Source organism: Watersipora subatra, chromosome 10, assembly GCF_963576615.1.
Source record: "Watersipora subatra chromosome 10, tzWatSuba1.1, whole genome shotgun sequence".
Taxonomy (NCBI): Eukaryota; Metazoa; Bryozoa; class Gymnolaemata; order Cheilostomatida; family Watersiporidae; genus Watersipora; species Watersipora subatra.
Genome location: NC_088717.1, coordinates 4,685,018 through 4,711,628, shown reverse-complemented (window position 1 = coordinate 4,711,628; position 26,611 = coordinate 4,685,018). Strand labels below are relative to the sequence as shown.

The following is a 26,611-nucleotide window of genomic DNA, read 5'->3' as shown; positions in this document are numbered from 1 at the left end:
TAGTGGAGACAATATAATTTATAAATATGACAAAAAATGATTAAACAAAATTATGTATGATAAATTGAATGATTTTTGGTATACCTAAAAAGCTCTCAAATTAGGTTAAAACTAAGCTTTTACTGCGATAGTTTATATTTGCCAGCCACAAATCAAATCCAAATCTTCAATGAATTAGTTTCAGCTTGCCAGCTGCAACTTTATATAACATTTTCAAACAAAATCTACCTTGAATTATTTCATAGACCATTAACCGTGTTCACTTAAATCGTATTCGTCCAACATAAAATAAATTGAAGTTTTTTTGAAATTGAAAAATTGAAACATTTTACTTTGTTTTAAATATCAGCATTGTAATGTGTATATTTGATAACATACACTTTTGTAGTTTTATTAAAAAGCTATAATAACATCAAGTATTGTGACGCATCTGCATGTACTATACATATGAATGTTCTTTCAGTTTTAGCTGCCTTAGTCATACAAATCTTAATTACAAAAGTGAAAAGCAAAAAATGCAAAATCTATTTAAGAAAATAGGTGAACAAATTAGCTATATTGTTTTTAAAGGTAAAAATAAAATAGCATCCTTATATTCAGTAGCAGAGTGAACTTGCTGCTTCTAAAGGAAAGTCTTGGGATGGAGTGCAGTAGTCATGTTTTGGTATAAGGTAGTCACCAAACACTTGAGCCGTTATATTAGTTACTCCTAAAGTTCTATGATGTACGGGCTTCACCGACACTTTTTTGGCTTCAGAGATCTTATTGAGAAGCATTTCCACTACTTCTGGTTCTTTATCAAAGAGGTTGTCAGTCTCACTCGGATCTTCTAAATAAATAAAAGGAACCATAAAATTTGAATAAATCTACCTCTAGCATCTTTCAAAGTGGCAGATATATTTAGATGGTCTGATTTGTAAACGTGTTTTCTATAAGATTTTGAATTTGTATAAGTTATTGAAAGTTAGCCTTGCATAAAGAGATTTCTTTGCTGCATGATTTGGTATAGCTTGATTTAGAGACAGAATGGCAAATTATGGCAAAAAAATGGTGTCATAAGTCAGAAAATTTGAAGAATGAGTTGCACTCCTTAATATAGACCCAACAAAGTAGAAATTAGAGACAAATATATTTATTACAGAATTTGGCTTAGATTCTGTACAAAATACATATAATTAGAAATTAATGAAAAATTTATAATCTGTTTTTGTGCTAGAATCACTAAGACAATTTTATAAAGTTTATTGACCAAAAGCTAGACAAGTCTAGGCTCCAACAATATTAAACACTTTGCTTGCTGGAAAGGCACAAAACACTAAATAGAAGATGACACTTTGCTCGGATTGCTTGGGTTATAGCGTGAGCACATACTAACACTTGCTAAATGATTGTTTTAAAATTTCTTTGGGAAGTACATATAAACTAAATGCTATTCTGATTCGGCCATGCACGGTAACTCCTTCTAGAGGTAATTTTGTCTGACAGTCAGGCCTGTATTCCCTGGTTGCAAGTAGGGGCTGCAAATGTTAGGCGACTAGTAATGAACACCTGGGGTTTGGGGGGCGGCGTAAGCTACCACCGGGGTTCAGAGCTTTGGACCTTTTAAGCATCAACAACCCTCAAAGTATGAGTATGCATAAATGCAATCAATTGTAAGCATCAAAATCTACATAAAAATATTGTTTATGGTTCATGGTAGGCAAAACTTTTTCTTTATTCAACGAACGATATAAAACTCATGGCACTACAAATTTCTGTAAGGGACATTGACAGAACAAGAGCTATTACTTCTTTATTGCAATAGCTCTTGTTCTGTCATTGCGTCCATGGTAAAAATCTTTCACAGCTGATTTTGTATTTATTTCAACATCTTTAGATATGTGTAATATTAGAGGATTATTTAGACAAGCCTGCCCCATAGCGCTCCTCATCGATGTTTTGATTTGCTTGAATGCAGAAAAGGATCTCCCACTCACTGCATTAGTGGGAGACAAAACCAATACTAGATTAGTTAGCCTCTCCACTTCATCTTCACTAGTTGCGCTCTAGCGCTACTAGCGATGAGCAACTAGAGTAAATTAGTTGTTGGGAATTCCAAGCGAATGAGCTTAGACTGCAATTATTAGTACTTAGCCGCCGAAAATCACTAAAAAGTTGGAGTGGCTCAGCCACCCAGTCGCCCCAGGGAATACGGGCCTGCTGGCAGTGACAAAAATTGGACTGTGTTCAATCATAATGCAAATGAAAATAGTTTAAAACACATGCCAGCTCTTTATAGTGTCCCTATATATGGTGTCTCTCTTTATAGTGTCCTTATAGCTATTCTGCTAAAATGGATAAGAAAAGCAACTTTAAAGATGATACAAGGCAAACAGCAGTCTGCATGCCCAATTGCCTTCCTTCTGATTCGCAGATGTATAAAATTACACTTGAAAAAAATAATTCATGGTCTTGTTTATTTTTTTTGAAAGTATGCATCTAACTTTTGCTACTTCCAACTGGCAAAAAAACCAAATTTTTATATCTGATTCGATAAAAATGTCAGATAGCTAGATAATGTGTCTAGATATCTGCCATTACTCAATGAGAACGATTATCTTGTAACATGGTGGTTTACTATATATATAGATATTTAGGCTTCAGAAATCTCTAGCGTATTCTAACTTGAAATTTTGTAATTTTAACACTATAATCTCTTATTTGTCTATCAATTGCTATTTTGTCTATAATAATTGGTATAGAACATCAATTGTTAGATTTGATATTAGTTCTTCTTGTTGGGTATGTTTGTCTGCAGAACGTTGTCTGTCTGTATGTTTGTCTGTTTGTAGAAGTAATGTTTTGTCTGCTTTGGCAGACAGACACGCAAAAAATTTAACCTTGCTAAATGAATGCATATAGACTAAGTTGAAACCAAAGGTTAAAATGAGTGAGTAACCGGTAATTTAGTTTAAGCACATCTGCAGACTTTTTTATCTTTTACAAACAACCCCTTTATGATGCATGAAAAATACATGTATTTGCTTGTGAATTTAAAGACTACGAATATTTTAACCGCATCTTGATAATCACCCTTACTTGCATATAAATCTTTTGACTTGAACATATCAAAAATGGTAGTTTCAATAAAATATGAATTTAAGCATACACGCAGCACGGCAGTAAAGTGAAAGCCAGAAGCAAAAGATTCTAGCAATGAGTTTAGTTCTTCAGATTAACTGCTCACCAATGACATTGAAAAGACATCTCACAACCCGTTCACCATCTTCAACTCTGTGACAGTTTGAACCAATAATTTCAGGGAGTTCAGGAGACTCTTGGGGAACTGGCCATTCAGAATTAACCGTATCTGGGTCAACCATATAGTATCGCTTTCCATATACCAGCTTGTAGTCTCTCCACCTGCAGAAGCAATTATATTACATCACCAACCTTTCTATGTAAGACTGTCAGGCGCAAGTGGCGGCAGAGAGTATTGCAGGTCTTAAATTCAAAGCTTCTTTTTAACTTTCAAACATAAAAAATGAAAATTCACTAAATTTTAAGCATGATTGTATAAAACTTTCAAAATGTGAGTTTGCTAAATTTTTTAAGAAACAAAAACATTATAGCAGACTCATGTGGCTGTTAGAGTGATATTTTATGAAAAAGAAAGCTACTTTGCTGTGTTTGAAAAAAAGTATATTTGATCACAATTCTTCCTTTTATTCTTTTTCATAGTGTGCTTTAAACAATTCTATTGTTAATAGTAGTCTTTTTTGGAAATAAGTAATTCATGAACTAAACACAACCTTGTTACATTGACCTGGTGCAAACCAAGAAAACACTAGAGTTGAAAGTAGGTGTATGAGAACAAGCTGTATCTAGACGATACGTGTCTCGGGGTTAGAGTTGAAAACAAATCTTATGAGCAGTTGCAGTTGGTAAATTTCGTTGTTTGCCCTAATCAATGTAAAGTTTTTTCTAGCCTAAAAAACATAAACTAAAGTATTTTTAAAATATAACTTTATTGATTATTGCGATCTGAAAGTAACATATAAGTTTAGCTATTCAGAAAAACCATATGACATGTTTATGTTGCAAAACCTTCAACCATAATCAAGATCATTGTTCTTAAAAAATTTACAGATTTATTAATGATAAGAATAGATGTGATAGAAATTTTAGCTTATTTTAGAAACTCATATAATGACTGATCACATAACCTCCCTAATTTTATGAGCATGTGTCGGATAAAGTTTGTTGACAGCCAATAAGCTAATTTACCGCTGCGCATCAGTAAAAACAATGACCTCAGACTTTTAGAAATCCATATCAACAAATTATACTTTGTCATTGTGTGTCTGAGTGGGTGTCTGTTAGTCTCTGTAAATGTTATGCGTTTTTACATTCTGTTCCCAATTTAATCCAAATTTCATGCATATGGGATTTTTTTTTTTTTCAGATTGTTAGAGCTGTATAGTTCAAAACTCTGTCTGGTTCCTGAAAAACAACTTCTTAAATTTTTATTGGCGAGCTATGTGATTGGAAATGAAATAAATTCAAGGCATTGCTAGACTTTTTGCTAGTTTTTAATAAATTAAAGCTATGATAATCCAAAACTTGTCGTGTAGCAAACACTTTTGGTATAAACTAAAGGTTTAATTGAATTTTCTTGCTAGTTATTGGTGGAATTATTAGCCTGTTAGTTACATATTGCTGGAAAAGACATATGGAGAAGTCTATGCCAGTTTATGGATGTGGATGGAATCAATCAACAAATGCTTACAGTATTACACAATTATTAAAAGTATTTTTAATAGTTGGTTAAGCATTTACCTTTAGGGTACTTACCTTTAGGGTACTTACCTTTAGGGTACTTACCTTTAGGGTACTTACCTTCGGAGTACTTACCTTCGGGGTACTTACCTTCGGGGTACTTACCTTCGGGGTACTTACCTTCGGGGTACTTACCTTCGGGGTACTTACCTTCGGGGTACTTACCTTCGGGGTACTTACCTTCGGGGTACTTACCTTCGGGGTACTTACCTTTAGGTACTTACTAAAAGACGCAAAAGCACCATAAAAGAAAACATACAGCAACTTACAATATAGCCTGTAACCAATGTAGCCAAATATAGCCTTTCTAACCTGTAAGCAGTGTCATTCATGGCACAGAATGATCGTGTTGATACAGTTCGTTCCGTAAGCGCTATGACAAACTCTTCCCTTAAGTTGTACTTTCTCTTTGCTGGGCAGTTATACTTAGAACCCAGGTTAGCAAGCTGGGAGACTCCGTCTATTCCTAAAAAGTTACAGACATGTGAGTGGTACCAGTATCAGCATGAGTGCTTATATCTACAGTGATACGTATCGAGTACCACACATGCAACAAGCTACATGTGTTATTAAAAATGGCTATTTTACATAGTTTTATTGCATATTCTTAGAGATAAACACTGTATTTTTAGCAACACATAAACAACTGCCATTAAAGATGAACTTCCATCAAGTTTTAGTTGATTTTATCACAAAGTATCTGTATTTTTCCATTATTGAATACATAACTTATAGCAAAAACTAATGAATTTTATTCAAAAATGAAGGGGACACGACTGGAATCTAAAAAACTCTGTGTGTACTCAATTGAGTATCATGTATGCATAAAGAATTCAAAGGCACCCTACTTCTGCAAGATTTGTATCCATTTACTTGATCTGTATGATTTGATAAACTTGCGTATAAAATTATGACAAAAGTTTTATAGGAAAAACTGCACCTGACTCACATTAAGCCAACTGAATACAAATTGATGGCTACTACATTATGAAATGAGAGGGAACCTGGTATTGTAAAGTTCTCGGAATTAGTTTCTTCCTTAGCTATCTGCAGAAAGGTAGGCAACCAATCAGTCACATGTATCATGAAGTCTCTGGAAGTTCCTCGCGTGCTCGAACAGAGTCGAGGGTCATAATATATTGTTGGAACTCGAATTCCTCCTTCCATAAAAGTCATTTTAGAGTTTCGAAGAGGGTAGTTGTTGCTATAATACGGTTTACCTAAGTAGGCAGAGGCTTGAGTTGGACCTCCATTCTATAAATAGATTAAAAAGTCATAAATTATGTTTGAGTCAATAGATTTTACACTCAACTATGATAAAAGTTGCTTATTTTCTTTATTCTAAACATTGAAATAACATGATTTGTCAGCCATTAAACAAATTTGGAAATGTGCTGCAAATTAAGTTTAGCTTCAGGTATTTAAATTCATAATGAAACCGTTATAGCATTTTCAGATGTGACGCTGCAATATTTGACTTACCTATAAAATGGTACAAAATATTATCGATTTTGTGGAAATCATACCAGTATTTAATGTGATATTGAGACTCCATAACATTTACTCTTTACTGAATATACAAGTTTTAATGTAAACTCTGGAGACATTCCTCTTCCCCCTATATGTTTAGTATAAGAGCAACTTGTGTTTGCTAAAATGGCTCATCAGTTAGTTCAGACCCCTAAATTCAAGTTGCAGCCAAAATGATTCTATTTGATTTTACATTCGCTCAGACATTTGGCGAATCAAGGAGCATCTGGATGCTAACTAATTCTTTTTTGTTCACATCTTTTCACATTACTGACTATGACGATTTTATTATACAATGCTGTCGCTAAAATGCTAGTCCCACAGTAGCTATCGTGAAGGGAATTATAATTCATACAATCTGTGAAGGCCAATCACCATGGCTAATGGGGGGGGGGTCGCATTGTAGACTGTCACGGATTCACGCCGAAATATCAGGGAAGTTTCACAGGTGCAATATTTCTTGACATATCTGCACTGCCTCGGTAATGCTATAGTTAAGGCGTTCACATTTTCTATTTATAATAACTGAGAAGATAACCCTAACTTACTTCGATACGTTTGTACTGCTTTTTAGTTTTGGCAGGGCCAAATATGGCTGCTAATGAATCAACAATAATAATGCTATATAAGTGAGCTCAATAGCATTTTGCAGCCAAGTTATAAAAAAATTATGCAGAAAAATCGTTTTATGTAAATACTTGCCAAAACTGCCAAAACTTTACCGCAAGACAAGATTAGGAAGCAGAATATAAAGTTCAGCCAACATGCTACAGAAGTTGCAAATAAATGATACTGTCAATGGTCTCTTATTTATGCACTCTATATATCATAAATTTCCTTAGCTAAACCAAAAGTGGATGTGCTTACAAAACTTTGTGCTCTCATATAAACTTTCCTACATGCTGCCCTTTTAACACTTTTTGTGAAAATACAGTAGACGCTCCTATAACATAAATTCCATATAAGGTAAATAATTTATGTAAAGGTTTGGCTTTGTAGAATGTAAAAAATTTAAGTGTCAAATTTGGTAAAAATTCTTAACTTTGATTTAAATAATGAGAATCTCAGTTAGCCATTAAGATATTACTTTTTTTCTTGCCACACTTTAGAGAAAAATTGATGTATATTGTGCTCTCTATTATATACGCTAGTATGCAGCTCTGGAAATCTAGTTTGCTATTGGAGGGCTTCATTGCGTCGAAAAATCACAGAAAATTAATCCAGATGTTGGATTGGTGACATATCAAGCTGAATGTCATGATTGTTAGTCTCGTTGTAAGCAATCTTCTATCCTAACCTTGAACCAAGGTGACAGATAGATGGACGGCCAGACAGACACCACTCCTAATATGTATGTAAAGCTATATTTTTGTTTTACTTTTTTTTAGACAAAATATTTTGCAACATTTTTCATCTACAGAATAGAAATTGTTGTCTAAACAAATGAAAAAAAACTGATGTAAGTTGGCATTGAAGGTGTGCGCTTCTTAACTTATTGTAAAATTGCCATAATCATAGACCATAAACCGAGTGAAAATAATTAGAAAAAATGTTGATACAAGCCAATAATACTACAGTTAATGCGCAGTTTTGAAATTAAAAATGTGAAGTCTAAGTTTTTCTTTTAGAAAGGCCAAAAGAGTGAGTTTGGGAAGATCTTAAAACAGATTAGGCAATTTACCTGTATTTTACTATTCGTATAACGCAAAATCTTTATAACGTAAACGTTCTGGGAATGAATTATTCACGTTGTAGAACTGTCTACTGTATATCCAAACTGACACAATGTTCCTGTTATATTGGTTGCTGCTTGCCAAAATTCAAAGTATGAGACTGTAATTAGAACTAGTACTACTAGGAGTGTTGGTAATAATAAGCAAAATGCAGAATTGAACTTTATAATAATTTCATAGAAATAGCCAATAAGGCAAAGAAACTACTCACATCAGAAGAAAAGACAATTATGGTGTTTTTGTGGAGCCTTGTTTCTCTCAACGCCGATATTGTTGTTCCAACCAAATCATCCAACGCTGAAACTATCCCTAAAATAACATACGCTTTTTAGATGTACAGACCAAGAGCATGCTAACAGAAATTGAAACGATGTTACACTGGTGAAAGGAGGCTTGAGATCTGAGCTTTAAAATCACTAATTCTAAATAAAGATAAATAGCTCACTAATGCTCAAAATTAGCAAATAATATAATATAATAATATATATAATAATGTATTTAGCATAAGAAGTCTAACTGCAGTTACAATTCTGTAACAGATGCATGATGCAATGTCAGCATAGGATGCAGTATCTTGCCGTAAATATGGGCAATTACTTTTGAATGCGGAATGCCTAACTACATGTACGTGACATTTTTAAACTCCACAAAGAATGACTCACCTTATTTACTTATGGTTTACGTATTTAGTATCTTATGCTAGGTCACTCAGGTATTTCTACTCTTTATCTGCTTTCTCATATAAGCTTTTACTAGTGACTCCTTATAATCAATGGTACGAAAATTCAGTTTAGGAGTATTTTTTCAAACATTTTACAACATAATTAGGCAAAATATGGTTTTAGGGTAACGGCGCATCTTAGGTCGGTACAACGTGCATACAAAGCACGCGCTATTAATGTGTAGGCTAATAATAATAGTAGTAATAATATTATATTATTATTCAATATTCTATTTATATTTATAGTCTGTTCATAAAACAGGTCTAAAACACTACACAAAGTATTCTTTATATTTTCTATTGACTGTTGTATGTGAGTTGTGATGATAGTGCATGCGCGCTGTATCTAAGGCGTTGTACCGACCTAAGATGCACCATTACAGATTTTAGTATAAGGCTACAGAGTGTAACTGCTGTCAAAGCTCATATAGATAGCTGCAAGAATACTTAGAGGACAGACCTAAGTACGTTCGTCGATTCTTCTCTGCAGGGTTCGAAGCATTCAGGAAGTTGTGCACATTAAACATTTCTTCAGTGGCCTAAAATTCAAACAATATACAATACAACTATGTTTTAAAATTTCTAATTTTAGGCAAAAGCAGAGAATTGTTTGCAATAGTCTTCTCAATGACTAAATTCCTATAAAAAGGTATATTATTATAAAAATATTTGTAGCCCTATTATCTAGTAGAGCTTTAAGATTTATACAGACATAATAACTCTCAGCTAACAAAATAAAACTTTAATAACCAATAAAAGTAATATTTCTAACAATTTTCTGACTTAGCCTGGTTTACATTCTGAGTAGTCTAAGTGCAGCTAGGTAACTGGTTTTACCATATCCGTCTCCTAATATATCCTCTATCCTAGTTTTAGACCTCTGGTTATTATTCACTTCACATATGAGATCGTTAAACAACAACACACAATTAAAAAAATTTGATTCTAAATCCAAGTTCAAATCCAATATTAAAATTTAATTAAATTTTCTGTTCCTTGAGCCCAGCATGCTACATCTACCTCCCTATGTTTCAGTTTATAGACTTTCTATTACTACAACCTACAGTTTAATATACTTTTGCTCGATTGAATAATTTGCAATTGTTTCTTCTCATTTTTTTTTGACACGAAATAAAAAGCATCATTTATTTGATGATTAATAATGCAAATAAAAAGTTGTAAACACATAAAGTTATAAACACACATGTTGTAGATATGAAAAAAAGGCAAACAATATGAAAAAAAACTTGAAATGAGTAGAAGTCAACAAGCAGGTAGGCATAATTAAAGTTAGACTAATAAATATCAAAAAATATATAAATAAACTCTTTGAAGTTGGCATAGTTTACTTTAGACTAACTCAGTATCTATATTTCTATCATACACCACCTGTTTTCTTGTTCCTAAGTCTACAGTTTTATTAACCTGTTAGCAAATTAAAAACAAAATAGCTATTATATTTTATTTCCATCAATTGTTAAAATATTAATCTAATCTGTTACATAGAATTTAGTTTTTCACAGATTTTTTTGCATTATGTAATTTGTTTGCTTTGTTGCTATGTGTAGTTATTTGAAGTGTTGGTTGCTTTGGTGTATTCTTAGGAACTATCTGCTCTAACATATTATGATGTAATCATATTAAGTAAACACCAGAATTAATCGACTTTGTGAGATGTTTGACCCAATTCTTTTTTTGACCCAATTCTCCCAATACTTGTGTCAGTTATGAGTTATTAAGTTATGAGTTATCACATGCTGCAAACAGGTGAACTAACAACTACCGTCCACTCCTCACTTCTTGAGACTTTGCTTTTTAGGATTTTAATTGTCCAAACGATTGTCTGATGTGGTCGTGCCTGTCAAAAGAATGACAACTTTGATCGAAAGGTGGCTCTTACGACAGAAAACACTTGCGTGTGAATTTCCTGCCAGACTGTTGTACTGTAATTTTTGTTTGTTATAATGGCTGCTATTAATATCATATTGTAGCGTATTGCAGGTATAATCACATGTTACTCCTTCATGTACACTGTATATATGTATAGTGTACCATATTGTCACCTTGGAGCATGTGTGCAAGACAATATAGGTGGTTTAAGGTATAGTACTGTAGTCAATTTTCAATTTTTGGACGTTTTTCAATGTCTGGCATAGACCGGTCTGTATGATTTGAACAAACGAAGGTTGGCTGTACCTGTGTATACTCTCAATGCAAGAAGACTAACAAACTCCTACCTGGAGTGGGATATGGGGAGCAGTAGTAGCTAGCCACATAAAGAAAGGTTTCCTCTCACTTTGCATGGATTGATTCACTATTATTTCACGGACGTCCCTCATGTCTTGTATCTAAAACGTATCAAAGGTTTTGAAAAATGCAACTATGCGCATGAAGGAAGTATAAATACATGTATACAGTTGTCTATTGCAAGTTTAGTTAACTTAATAGCTAGCAAAATGCTTGAGAAAACAAAAAATGATTGTGCTAACTACAAAATTATAATTTTGAGAGTTATGATGATTACATAAAAATAATTTTGCTACATTTCTGCATTAAAAAAATTTACAGTATATTTTCCTAAAATTTTTAAAAACATCTGCAGTTCATTCTCAGAGCTTTTTACATTTTGGCTCAGTTAGCTTATTAGCTTATTTTTGTAACAACGGTATTAATTATGGTACTCAGGCTAGTGTATGACCGACCTTAGATCACAAGGAACTTGGCTAAGCACATAATTATAGATTGTAAACTTTCATAAAATATATAGCTAGGCAGCCTTTTAAGCAGTAAGAGCAAGTCATGTAACAAACATGAACTTCTTTAGCATAGATTTTAACTCAGTTTCCTGACAAACAAACAATAAGACACTGATAATAAGTCTACCATAAACTTACAGTAAGATGTGTTCCTATGTCTTAATAAGTCTACCATAAACTTACAGTAAGATGTGTTCCTATGTCTTAATAAGTCTACCATAAACTTACAGTAAGATGTGTTCCTATGTCTTAATAAGTCTACCATAAACTTACAGTAAGATGTGTTCCTATGTCTTAATAAGTCTACCATAAACTTACAGTAAGATGTGTTCCTATGTCTTTGATGCTTGGTTCACCATTAATATTTCTTTGCATTACTCCCCTGTCAGCTGAAAAATACAATAAAAAATTTGAAATTTGATTTTCAATTGAGTTTTATTTCCTTGCAGTAAATCTATAACTTCTCAAGTATAATTGGAGAATTTAGTTACTGTGGTTGACACAAACTTTTCTTACAGTTTGATAAGACTATAAACCATTGTGATTGTGCAAAGAACATTTGTCATGAGTGCCACACACATCTACACACGCTGGATTTACATGACACATTCTGCGCCATGTAAATCCAGTTGCAAGAATTTAACAGGTGTCAATTTAGAAAATGCATACAGAGGTTTGACCTCATAAACTGGAGACCTCTAGAAGCAGTGGCGGTGCCAACTGATTGTACAGGCTCCCTCTTGACATACATGTAGGTAAGTGAAACATTACAATTTGAACAAAGTCCAATCCACCCAAAAATATTATGACTGATTTAATTTGACATTAATTATTAATTACATTGCAATTTGGAATGAAACAGAACGAATGCTAAATATTCACAAGAACAATCTGGTTCGTTCTTCAAAAAATTTCAAGTAATATTTAAAAAAATTTTGTTCAAGTTTTAAAAGGATTATAGCAACTACATTCAAACAAAAAACAGTGTATTTAAAAATAAACAACTTGTATTTAAACACAACAGGGTAGTGGCTAGTAATACATGTTTTATGTATCATTCAATATGATATAAAATAATCTTAATATAAAACTATATAATTCTGTTTAAGATTAATACTTTCTAAATGGAGAGTTTATGGACACAATTTCTTCTATAAGTTAGATGAATTTTTTGGGTTGTAATGCAGTAAGGGTATATCATTACATATACTCTGACAATAATAAATACTAGTGTTTTTATGTAATTCAGACGGTTTTTAGAATAATTTCAAAAGCTATTAGTTAAACTAGTACCCTGGCAGTCTAGTGTGCTGTGAGTAATCATCAGGTGTGCTGATAAAGTACATAGAATATGTATGTGCACAATTATTCTGAAAATATGTAATTTGGTTGATTAGCTGGGGTGTTATGGTGTTGGTCTATCAATCCAAATGCTGTGAGTCTGAGTTTGATTGAAGGTGGTCTTTTAATCCAATCTGTACTTCTGGTTTCAAACAAATGGATGGACAGACAGACACAGCTCCCATTATAGCAAAAAATGTTTTGCATGTTTATGGTTAGGATTCTAGTACAAAATTGTTTCTTATTGCTAATACCTAAAGCACTTTGTAATTCCTACTGTATCTCAGTGTGCTACATTACAAACAGTTTAATGATGAAGTTAAAATGCTTTGCTAATGAAATATTTGCGTTATGATCTGTTTGGCTCACTCGCTAAAAGCATTAATAATTACCAAAAGCAACACTTACATGCATCATTCTACAGTTTAAATTACTCAAATGATTTTTGCATTGCTTACTGCAAGCATATGTCATATGTGTAGTACAACTTATATGACGTTTAGTTAAGTGGTGTAGTCATATGTGTACTACTACCGTAACGTACCTGACGGTTAGTTAAGTGGTGTAGTCATATGTACCAAGTTGGTAATCTCTAGTATAATAGAAATGTCTCTGTTGACCCGTCAGTCTCACCACAGTTAGTTGTTGGAATACAATATCTCTTCATATAGAATTCTACATCGCAACTTTCAGCCTTGTAGATGAACACTAACAACTGTGCTAATCGACCACCCACTGGATTCCCAGAATAATTGTATGTATAGCTATTACATCTGACAATTTCTCACAGCGCACTAGACTGCCAGGGTACTAGTTTATGTAAAAACTTTCATTTCAACTTTATGTAATTAATCCTAAAGACAATTAGTGCCTAACCCTGCATCAATGCCAGCGTGCAAACAGTCTTTTGTGAACCTATCTTTGTTACAAACACTGATATGTTGCCATGGTGAAACCAATTTTAAGTGTAGCTAGAATGTAGCAATTTTGAGCATATCTTTGATTCCAGCTATAAATAATATAACTTACAAGTTATTATAATGAAATAACCATTGCTACCATGAATATTACCATAGTTACAGTATATTATACATGTATGTACTAACATTTTTTTAATTGTACGTAGATGAAAAGACCTCTGTAAATGCCAATTTCAAGTTACGTGTCACATATTGCTAAACCGTGACAAGTCATACTGCTTGGGTGACACATCAGTCACTTGTCGTAATGCATCACATAGTTTTTCTTGACATAACTACTTGGCTATCTAAAAACTTAAAGCAAGATTTACTATAGATATTTCTACAAAGTTTTTGTTTATATGAAGAGTTGTTCACCCTGCTTTATTACTTAGCTACTAGACAATGTTAGCTTGAATCCAAACGTTTTAACCGCGATCAAGTTTTGTTGATTTTAATCTTGAAACATCCTGGCAGTCAAATCACCTCAAACACCAAAAACAATCGTAAATGATAGAAAAACACAAATCACTTTTGATAAAATCTGCTAAATTTTTGTGTAAGTTTATCTTTAACAGGCTCTCACTTACTCCAGTTGAAGTAGTCAGCCTCTCCTGACAGTATTCCTCTGAACTCTTCAACTCCACGATTCAGGGGCAGACAAGACTCACTGCAGTCTCCTAGGTGCCACCTGTTAGAACATAGTAATTCCATAATTTCCTGGCCTGATGACTACAATCTTTGCTATAATAAGAGCCGTGTCCGGGCATCTGCTTGTGCAAAGGTTGGAAAGTGAAAAAAAGATTGCATCTTGTGGGATTTCCGCTCATCTTGTGGGATTTCCACTTGTAACTATCAGCACGGAAGACCAACGGTCTAACGACTATACCAAACCCCCAGCCACTGCCATTTCTGAACAGCTGCGCGAAAAGTCATTGCACTTGACAATCTCTTGCAGCACACTAGACTGCCTGCATATGAGCTGATTATAAAAAATAGTTAAAGAATAGAGAAAGCATAATATTTTTATGCTTTATTATTTATCTTGAGGTGTTGACTGATGTTCTAAAAAAAGAATCAAGGAGATTGACCAACCAGAAGCTGAGATATAGCCAGCCAAACACAGGTCTCCCAAAAAACATAAGTGTTTTGGTAATCATCAATATATGACGTATGAAATCGACTTGTGTGCCATTGGTCAATTAAGCCAACTAATGCGCTCTCCTATAACAATCACGGCGTTTTAATTGGTTTAATTCCTGGAAGTATAGAACAATCAAATTGGGCCTAACAATCATTGCTCTGAGAATTCCGAACCAGTCCCTCTGACGTGTAGACTAGTGTTAGAATAAAATAATTACACGCATCTATTATTTCGCAACATTCTGCTATCACTTTTTACAAATTATATTAGTTACATCATTTATTCTATACGCAGTTATATTATTATTTTGTATAATATGCATTATGATTATAACATTATTCATAAAAAATAATCATAGATAAGATAATAGATCAATAGAAAAATCAAACCAAAAGTTATCGTTTTCTTTTCTTACAGCAAGAGCAGCACGGTCAAGTTATTCTTTTTTAAGATTATGGCTGTAGTGAACTTACAGTCTGTTAATAGTGACGATAATCATGAAAATCAACTAAATGCTGCAGTAGATACACAATAGAAAAATGATGAATGAACAAAAATTCACATTCTCATTTCTTATTCTAAACAAACTGCAATCGCGGATGTCGCATATAGACTATACGCGCGCCGTTCGTTGAACAGAGGATCTTCGGAGCATATACGTGGAGATCGAGTTAAAATTTGAAGCACAATAGTCAAACTCTGCTCTTCTGTTTTGAAAAATCACGGCGAGGGATTGTGGGCAAATGCCTTTACCACACAATGTTTGCTTGATTTTCCTGAGAAACCAGAGCTAGTCGGTAAATTATTTACTATCACGAGAAGCGTGTCCCATCTCGTAGCCAAAACAATCATTATACGTAACGGCGGTAAGGGTGCACAACTCCGGCACATGAACATTAAGTCGATTTTATACGTCACAGTTTTCGGGATTTTTGAAGGGTTTTCCTCTGATTCTTTATTAGGTAGACCTGTGTTTGGCTGGCTATATCTCAGCTTCTAGTGGGTCAATCTTCTTGATTCTTTTTTTAGAGCATCAGTCAACACCTCAAGATAACTAATAAAGCATAATAATATTATGCTTTCTCTATTCTTTAATAATTTAGCAGTATTTAGCAATTTATCTAGCAAAATTTCAACATATAAAAAAGTCGGTTTTACAAGCTATACGTTAGACACAATAAAACAAGAGATTTACTGAGTCCAGTATTCAGTGCAGCAAAAGCAAAATCTTCAAGTTAGTTTCTTCCAAATATTTTAAGTTGCTTTATAGCACGGCGAAAATTCCTGATGTTCAGGTAAAGATACCAAAAGGTCAACTAATGTAGTCAACACCAAGTAATTGTATTGAATCTCTATTAACGGGTTAGACCTTTCCGCAAGGGTTTACAAACTTAGCAGTCCCACTAGGGGTAGTAAAACTACAATGGTTCTCATAAGGGTCTCAAGCAATTACCCATCATATTAATCAGTTACCTACAAAGTGACACGCAACAAGCAATGAGCTGAACATCTCACATCGCATTTGCACTCGAGGGCGGGAGTTGTCTGACCCCAACTAACAGGGAACAATAAGGGACTACTACATAGCTAAAATTTAAAACCAATGACCAGCAACATAAAACCTTTTTTTATCTCTGATTGTGCTACGAATAATTTATAACAATAGACTAATTGAGAGTTTTCTGCCTTTTAGAAACATTTTTATCAGTGTTGTGCAACCATACATTGAGCAGGTTACAGCACAAATATTAATCGAATACAGTCAAAACTCGCTCTATGCTTACTTTCCAATGTGTGTGGTTGAGTATCCCTCCTCTCTCATATATTGGTGGATAGTTTTATGTTCAACGGGTAGACAACTCTGACTTGCTTGCATTAGCACCAGTAACTGCAATGAACTCTAACACGGTGTTGGTTGTTCTCAATTACTCTCAATTTATATTATCAGAAGCAAACAATAAAAGATATATCTATCATTAACGTTGTTATTATAAATTGGGTTGATAAGGGATATTCATCGAATAATTTATGGTAATTCAAACAACAACAGTACAAGGAAGTACCCAAGTGAAAATAATTACCTGTAATCCATTACGTGTTGAATACCTCCCAGTCATGAATGCTGACCTTGACCTATTAAAAGGCATATTAACAATATATGAACATGAATTATCTATGAACTTAGTAATTAGTAAAGTTATTACTATCACTTAGTCAGAAAGTCTGAGAAATGAAATTTTCTGAAGTTTCAAGAAATAATATTTTACTTACGTTTTGACTAATTTTATTGTGACGAAGCATTCAAACACTGTTGCATTCAAACAACTATACACATCATTAAACTGTTTTTATGCTTCTGCAGTTACTGTAAATGTTTTAAATTATCTCTATTCATTAGGTTTATGTAGCTATAAATAGCAATAAACTTTGCTGACTTTAAAATACTGCAGCAGTTATATACTATGATTTGTAGTGCTAAACATCAGTGATATACTAAATTCAAGATCATTAGCAAATTAGCATCTTTAGCGAAAGTAATGACATCTAGCTTTAATATCAAAGCATCCGAGATTATACTAAGGATAAAAGTTGTGTTTTGATAAGTATTCTGTGACCTTATAATGGTGGTAGTAATAGTAATAGTAGCAGTAGTAATAGTAGCAGTAATAGTAGTACTTAGTAGTAATAGTTGTAATGGTAGTAATAGTAGTATTAATAGTAGTAGTAATATTAGTGGTAATAGTAGCAGTAGTAGTAGTAGTGGTAATAGAGGTAATAGTAGTAGTAGTATTAGTAGTAGTAATAGTAGTAGAAACAGTAGCAGTAATAATATTAGTAGTAGCCTATTAGTAATAGTAGTAGTAATAGTAGCAGTAATAATATTAGTATAGTAGCCTATTAGTAATAGTAGTAGTAATAGTAGTAGTAATGGTAGTAGTAGTAGTAGTAGTAGTAGTAGTAGTAGTAGTAGTAGTAGTAGTAGTAGTAGTAGTAGTAGTAGTAGTAATAGTAGTAATAGTAGTAGTAGTAGTAGCAGTGATAGTAGTAGTGATAGTAGTAGTGATAGTAGTAGTAATAGTAGTAGTAGTAATAATAGTAGTAGTAATAGTAGTAGTAGTAGTAGCAGTGATAGTAGTAGTGGTAGTAGTAGTAATAGTATCCCATTCATGTGCCTCTGAACATTCTTAAAAAATGTTAGTGACATCTTTTAGATATAGTGTCATTAATAAAAGTATACAAAATCGTCTATTTACAAATATTTTAATAGCTTCAAAAAGGTTACGTAAACGATTGCCGTGGCAAGTCATTGCTTGAATACTGTTAGTTGATTGAAGTTTATTGTTACTGTCGTAGCTACTAGCAATTTTGTTTCCCACGCAGAACTTCATTCCTGCTTCATTTACTATAGCAGGAATGAAGTATAGTCAACAGATTTCGTCCCTCAAGGGCCATGTAAGTGAAATAAATTTATAATTAATTAATTATATATAGGCAACTCTCATTAATTTTATTAACTGATTTATAAAACATTACAGATAATACTCATCAGTTACATTACTAACAAATTTGATGAAGTCTTATATTTAAAAAAACCCTTAATAAGGAAGAAGAGCAGTCCATTGTATGCATGGGTTAATGAATGTTTTCCTTATTATGGTTACCAGAATTTCTTTGTTGATACTTGAAAAATCCACTAGTTCAAAAATAGTGTCTACATCACATAATCTGGATAGCAAGTGCCCCTGTAGAGTATAAATGCTATGCCAGGGGTAGGGGTCAGTACAGTTTGTTGATAAAACCTGGGGTACACGTATGGAATCCGAAAATGCCCTACAATTTCTAAATGTGCAAAGACAACAAGTTTCAAACTCTTTTGCTAATCTGCTAACTCTAAAAATCTAAATCAGGCTTTTGAAAAACGCTTTCTTTCTCGTAAAACTGGGCAGAATTGAAAGTATCTCACCTTCTTTAACAAAAGTAAGTGATACATGGATCAACATTATCCAGGTTAAATTATAGTGTGCAGATCTTGCTTGAATAAAATGCTTCACGATTTATATTGATAGAGTCAAATTTGAAAAGAACTACACCATAGCACTGTGGTTTTGTTTGTATTCCCACAGCAAGCAAAGGTAAATCTTGTCTATGTGTTCTACATTTACAATTATGTATAGTAATGAAGCCCACTTTGTCAGTGTGCGTATGTGTTTCTAGATATTTTGGCTGATTTCATTTCCAATGCCTTTCATGATGTCTTTGAAAATATTTGGTTTCAAAGCTCCATCTGGTTTGTCAAAACCAGTCTATGAAACGTCTAGCTGTAGGCTATTGATTGGAAATGAAAGAAACCCTAGGGATTAGCGAGCTCACAGCTAGTTGCTTATAAGTGGTTGGCGCTTTGGTCATGATTCTCTGTAGCCAACAGCAGAACCCTCAGAATATTCAACTCTACTGTATCTAGTTTATATGACTTTGCCTAGAGAAAACTTGTAACTTGTCTACATATATTATTAAACAGAGCTAATAATGATAACATAACTTACGCACTGCAGACTGGCTCCATATATGCCTGTGTAAGCTCTATTCCTTTAGCCTTCAGAGCATCTATGTGAGGTGTTTTAATCTTTGGGTTGTGAAATCCAACATCATTCCATCCTATAATATGGGTGCAAGAAAATACATTCATAATAGTAGGCACTTCCTACTGAGTGGTTTACATAAAGAAATTTTATTGTTGTCATTCTATTGTTGGCTGCTATGTACTGCATATGCTGCATAGCCTGGGATCCTTAGTAACAAAGTGACCATTTGACCATTTGACAAAGTGACCAATAAATTAACCATTTGAAAGGTAGCTGTAGAATTAATCACTAAAATATTGTGTACGGTTTTTATACATCACGGAAAATCATGATAAAGTCAACAATCAATTTGTATGTGTTCTTGTATGGAAACCGAGTATTTGCATTTTTCTAACAATTCACTAAACCAATTATACCAAAGTGGTTGCAAAAGCACGTAAGCATGTAAGAGAAATAAACAAAAAGAAATAGGTCTCTTGGAGGGTGACAGGTAATTCTTTGTAAAGTGACTGCTTTTTTGTTTCAATGTTTTTTTGCCCTTGTAATCGACCATAAGGTAAGGAAAGGCACTAGTGTTGAATAAACACTTTGTAAAGCCATGTAAACAGTTTATTACTAAGAGTGCATTCAGCCATGTTTATTTACTAAATAGCAATCAAGGTTAACATTCAGCAAGAGATGTTCACAAATACTGATCAGTACTTTGGTGGATCAGTTTTTAGAGATTTTGTTCAGAGGAAATTATACATTTAACTTAGCCTGCAATTTTATGGATGCATTAATGATTTGGGACTACAGCATAACTTCAATTGATGGAACTTTTGATCCTGCTAAAACCAAAATGTCCTATTTAGCTCATGAATACGGTAAATACAAAATTTTAACTTAGCCTGCTCCTACAAGCAACGAATTGACTAGCAGACCTCGAATTGATTCACTAATTAGAACAATGGCACCTAGCGCTGACCACATTCACATGTCAAAAGGTCAGGGAGAATGTTATAAAATGCTTTGAGCATCATGATAGAGTGACGCAGGTCAAAGTTCGTTTCTATTGCAATAACCTAATCTTGGTGGTTTTGCTATTCTTTCAAATGGTTTCAAGATGTCATCTGCGAGCAAAACAACAAATATTGTTATGCAGTATCAAACGTCACCAATGTTACACAAACTTCTCCTTTGCCACCAGCCATCACGGCAACACGCTGCAGCACTGCAGAATACTGTAAATAGGGCAGTACCTGCTGCCAACACATGTGCACAATCGAGTAACTATTCAACAGTCTCCACTGCTAGAAAATGGTTCTGTCTGCCCACACCATAACACTGATGAAAGTTTCTTGTAAGCAAAGGAGTAAGGGAAGGAAACTCAGTAGCGCAGTTCATGTGTTGTGCTCTTTTCATGCTTCAACAACATAACTGGTTTGCTGCGTTTCTATAGTTACTGGGTTTCCATGCTTCGAATGGATTTGAAGTTTCTTCCACTTCGAATCATAGAAGTGGTAAAATTCGAACGGATTCAATACCATTTCACTTTGCTAAATTAGTGCGAAGGCATTCACAGTGAAACTATTATTTATTCGAAGTCACAGAAATGATCACTGTGAATGGACTCAAATCAATAATACCAGGCTAAGCTCTCTTTATTGGAGGTGAAGAATTCAGCGCATTACAGCACACTAACAGCGAGTATATTCTAACTACTATTGTCAATGATACATGTAAGTTGTTCATATAACAATGATGAAATAATTACCTTTTTATTTTATTGTCTCATTTATTAAATAACTGAACCTACCGATTGTACAGATTTCCAATGCACTAATACCGACCTCTTCCTAGGCTTAAATTTTCTAGCATAGAAAAGTTAATTTTACTAAAAGCAACTGCCATTCGTGCAACCTTTTGCAGTACAGTAGTTAGAGTATAGCAAGTAGTAAATTATGTTGCTATTTGGTAATATAAAGGCATAGACCTATCAACTATACTGTATATTAAGTATAGTTAATAGGTCTATGTATAGAGGCTAGCCTACAAAAAGGAAAACAAAAAGAAAGTTCTGAGATACTATCCTGGTTGAGTTAGTGCAACAAGTGTACAAAGCATGATATGACAAGTGGCCGTAACCTGAGAGCGAGTCTACATTAATAATTTTTGTTTTGAGAAGTACATTAATATTCTTGGAAAAATCGATAAAGGGCAACTCTGAATTGTTGAAACATTGGGGTGCGAATTCATCGGCAGAGGTCAACTTCAAATCTATTCAAAGCATGAAAACCAGTGAGTGAGTCTCGTTAGCCAGTCTTCTGGTAGCTTTCCATGCAAGCCAGCTTTAGTATCACTGGCTAAACACACGAAAGCCAAGAATGCTCACATATCTTACGGCACGGAAGCCTAAAAGATTCTACATATCACTATTTCTTTTAACATATCGGCAATCAATTGGCCAGGCACTTAAGACTAGACATACCACTTGTACTAAAACGCCACTTTGAGGAAAAAATTCCAAAAAGAGCGCCATGGCATTTAAATAAAGGTTTTGCAGAGATTGGTGCTTTCGTCCAGCGCTCTTAATCACTCAACTACCACAACTCTATCAACATGTAAGTCTGGCTTTCAGGCCAAACCCTTCGTGCTGACTACAATAGAGCTGACACAAAGATTTGAGCGCATCTCTTATTTGGAACATGGAATACTAGTAGTTTACTCCATAATAGGGAGCTACTTATTAGTACAGTGCGTCAAGGTCAATATCAATGTGTAACAATATAAGTGCATATAATTGGATAATGGTGTTGGGTTCTGCATACAGTAAAACCTGTATTTAAATGCCAGCTTTATTTGAACACCACCTCTATTTGAGCACCACTATAGAATAAGAGCCAAAAATAAAGCGTCACCCTTTAATTGAACGTTCCTTCTATTTGAACACCACTTCTATTTGACCGATACTGTTTCACATTCTTATTTTTCACGAACCAATAACAGCAAAAGATCAGTAGAAAAAAGTCCACAAAACCGTACTAATAATGACTTGATTGCATTAACAACAATTTATTCATTCATTCATTGTTTTAGTTCATATTGAAGTCCAACAGTTCGTATTCCATCTGCAAGTTTTTAAGATTTTTCGTTAAAAAATTTGATTGCAACACCAAATAAGTAATTAGTAATTGTATCAGGCTAATAGTGGTTATTTTTTTAGTGCAGTTTAGTTACTTCGATGTATGTGGGAAAAGTTTTCACATTTACGATGGGAAATGTGCTACTACATATTTTGAGGGTAACATTTTGAGGCTATTGTGACTACACATGGTTTTTTTTATTTGGGCTGGAAGCTTCTATTTGAAACGGCAGCGTGTAAAAGGTTTTGCTCTGCTAAAAAATTGTTTGAATGCTAATATCTACTAGTTTAGTTGTGCAGAAGAGGAGTTGAGGTCAGAAGATACTGTGGAAGGCATTGAACTACCAGAAGAATGTGAAATGGTTTTAAACAAATACAACAATCAGAATACAACTGGCCGAGCAAACGATGCTAATATTTTTGTTTTAAATATGTTAAAATTTGTTTTAGAATGTTGATTTTTGTTGCTGTATGTATTATAATTATGGTTTAATTATGTCACTTGTTCTTGAATATATATTTGTAGCGTTTGATAGGTTATTATTATGAAACTTATGAATTTGCATATTTATAGCATATTATTCGATCGCATGATTGCCGTAATCTGAACTCAGCCTTCAATGGATCGATGAAAGTAACTTCTCTTCTATTGCACATAAAAAGCCAGTTTTGGCTGCGAACTGTAACTAAAATATTGATGAATGCAATGAGCTTTTATGCAATATTGTTAAATATAGTTATAAAATAAAAGTATATCTTCAAATTTAAAATGAAATAAAAACTTAAAAGCTCCACAACAATTGGCAATGCAGGCTCTAAGATCATTGTTAGTTAATCACAAGCAATAGATGTCAGCTAGTAGAGACATTTATTAGCTTCCTCATGCATCTTTATTTAAAAAATTTACGAGAAATTGGAGGTAAGTTAGTGGAATTCTCGCCTCCAAAAAGCCTAATGTTGCACCACCTGAAAGAGAGTGCAAAATATAAGCCACATTCAATTTGCCCGTAAAAGGGTTAAATTTATCTTCTTAACATCCTGACCAGGAGCTTGAAAAATACCACAGCACCTTTTATTTAAACGTCACCTTTAATAAAGAGCCACTCTAAGGGAAGGGTTGAAAAATAGAACGCCATGGCGTTCCAATAACGGTTTTACGGTAACTTTGTTTACATTGATCTTTCATTGCATAGTCTTTCTGAACTGGGACTACACACCAGACAAAATTAAAATTAAAATCTGGTAATTTATGTGTTGGTTATGGCTACACAAAACCTAAAGAATTATTGTGACAAATGGATTAACTGTGAAGAGCTAATCTGGTGAATACTGTCAACTCAAAATTATTCCAACGATTATTATAACTTGGAACTATCAGGCGCCCATTGCATCCACTGATTCGTGCACTTTTCAGCGGTTCAAACATAGAGAGTGATACACACTGTATTGCAGTGCGCTGGCCAGAGAGGCAATAGGCAACCCAGTGGCCCAGAAGGCAACCTAAAAAACAGAATGCAAATAATCTGCAAATAAATCAAGAAAAAACATGGAAATAAACCAAAAGTTTGTTGACTTACCATTTTTTCATTTTGTAAGGACAAATTCAAAGAACTTTTTTTGCCAAAATTGCAAGTATATTGGTATATTAAAAAGTATATATACCAATATATAGTATATATAGTATATATATACTTGTAATACCAATATATAGTAGGCCTATATTGGTATTGCAAGTATATTGGTATTTGCAAAAATTGCAAAGTATATTGGTAATAGGCCCTACGTGCTAATCATAACACAGTGATTGTATAGTGTATGTTTTATATTTTTATTTATTGTAAACATCCCATGTAATTTTATTAGTAATAATGCAATATGCATTCACTGTATAAACTGTCCAATGTTTAAAACATATAATACTAAAACAACCAGAAGAACATTAAAACAAAACCAAAAAAATCTTTTTAAATATCATGATGCCTGTTATTTATTTAGCTCTCAAGCTTGTGCATGTGATAAAAACGATATGAGAGAATAAATTAATAAAAATATCATAGAGTTAATTAACAATTTTCATAAACTTTACTGTGTCAATTTTTAATGAGTCCACTCCTTCACATGTAGGAATCAGGCAAACAATAGCTGACTGGGCTATGCTTAGGTACAAGATTGTTCTGTGGGTAGTTTTGATATAATTCTGACAAATTCACGTACAAACATTAGTTGCTTGAGGAAAAATCTAAAAATTATTTTTCTTCGAGCTAAGCCAAATTTAATCCTAAAAACAGGTGGTAGGTAGGCCTATTAACTACGGTAACACTGAAATTTGTTTCAATTGCTGAGACAGACAATTTTGAGTTAAATCAAACAATTTTTAAATTAAAATTATGTGTAAGTTTTAGTTAGTAATGTATTTTAAGAAATTCTCTTTTGGAGCCGATAATAAAAGCTCATCAAATGAAAATAAATAGCAGCAAATATTGTACTTTGAAACTTTTTGAAATGTTGACAAAGCTATGATAGATGACAAAAAGTGATACGAAACACCTGTTTTTAGTTGTCAACATTTTATTGCACTTAGTCTCATCAACCTTGATGTTAATATGCAAGAGTTGTCAACACACCTTGTTTCTTTTCTATAAATATATTTATCAATATTACCAGTAATTCTAATGGCTTTAAACAATAGAAGATTAAACTGCTGATGGGACACATGATTCTTAAGTCAAATTGATATTTTATACACCAGCATTCCTTGAAATAAAGAATGCAAGCAAGTCGGTGTGAATTAGATTAAACAAAAATATCAGGTTTCACATCTCACTCTTCTGCTTCAGCTACACCCCATCATAAAGTATCAAACTGGTGCTGAGACTTCAGTCTCAGACTGTTATCAGCAACAAAATTATAGCTGACCACAGCTGCCTGCTATCACTGATTCATCAGAAATGTGCCTCGGATAGCATCCTCAGAAATAATTAACTTGCCTGATTGAAAAACCATTGTGGTTGATAAAAAGGTTATGTATCTCGGTTTTTTGTTCAAATTATATAACTGGACTTTTTGATATAGCTATGGTTAAACATATAGACCATGTAATATATATGCTACACATAGCTACATTTTGTAATATAGCCATGGTTGAATAGCCAACCTACAACAGATAGCTACGATTATGTAGCTCTACCACTAGAGGTCACTGTATTTGCAAAGCTAGACCAGTTAATATTGGCTGCCGGAAAAATCTTTATCATCTAATCTAGCTCTAGCTAGAAAGCTAGCCCATCTATTATTAGTCATAGAAAGAAAGCTAGACCAGCTAATGTTAGCTATAGGTAAAAAGCTATACCTTCTAATATTAGTTATAGGAAGAAAGCTAAACCATCAAATATTTAGATCAAAGCAACAAGCAATATTTACCTAGACATAGTAAAGCAAGGCAGTGATACTTACCCAAGTCATCAGCCATAATATAGATGATATTGGGTCGATCTCTGTACCTGTCTCTGTAAGAATCACATGAAGAGTTGATATCACACTCATCTTGAGCTTCAACTGATCGTACAAGCAGAGACCAAAGGAAGGCAGCTAACAAGCGCATCTTGTACTGCCACTGTAAACGAGGGATATTTTCAAATTTATCCAAAGCTCATTGAGGCGTAGAGAGTTTATCACCTATTCTCTTTCAAGTCACAGTGTCAATGAGTAACACCAAATTTAATTGGCTTAAGCTATCTGGATATGTTAGCTCAGATAATAGAATTGATTGCAGCTTTTCACTTGAAATGCCATATGTTTATTATCATAGAAAATGATGTGTTCAGTTAGTTGTTTTCTAAACACAAGCCTTTGGTCAAGCTAGCAAGAAAAATAAATATGTATTGAGTACGTGTAGGGCTATC

At 33.6% G+C, this 26,611-nt stretch overlaps 1 protein-coding gene across 1 annotated transcript; it reads right to left on the bottom strand.

Annotated features, from left to right (window-relative positions):
- On the bottom strand, positions 1-26,317 carry LOC137406003 (arylsulfatase B-like). The gene is made up of 13 exons (XM_068092502.1): positions 26,163-26,317; positions 19,547-19,658; positions 17,084-17,135; positions 16,787-16,890; positions 14,449-14,549; positions 11,877-11,947; positions 11,040-11,150; positions 9,263-9,341; positions 8,293-8,390; positions 5,823-6,072; positions 5,131-5,284; positions 3,227-3,402; positions 1-829 (listed from the first exon to the last, which is right to left on the bottom strand). The coding sequence occupies exons 1-13, from the start codon at positions 26,308-26,310 to the stop codon at positions 597-599; spliced, it is 1,689 nt and encodes a 562-aa protein (XP_067948603.1). The 5' UTR covers positions 26,311-26,317; the 3' UTR covers positions 1-596.
- Positions 26,318-26,611: the final 294 nt, after the last annotated feature.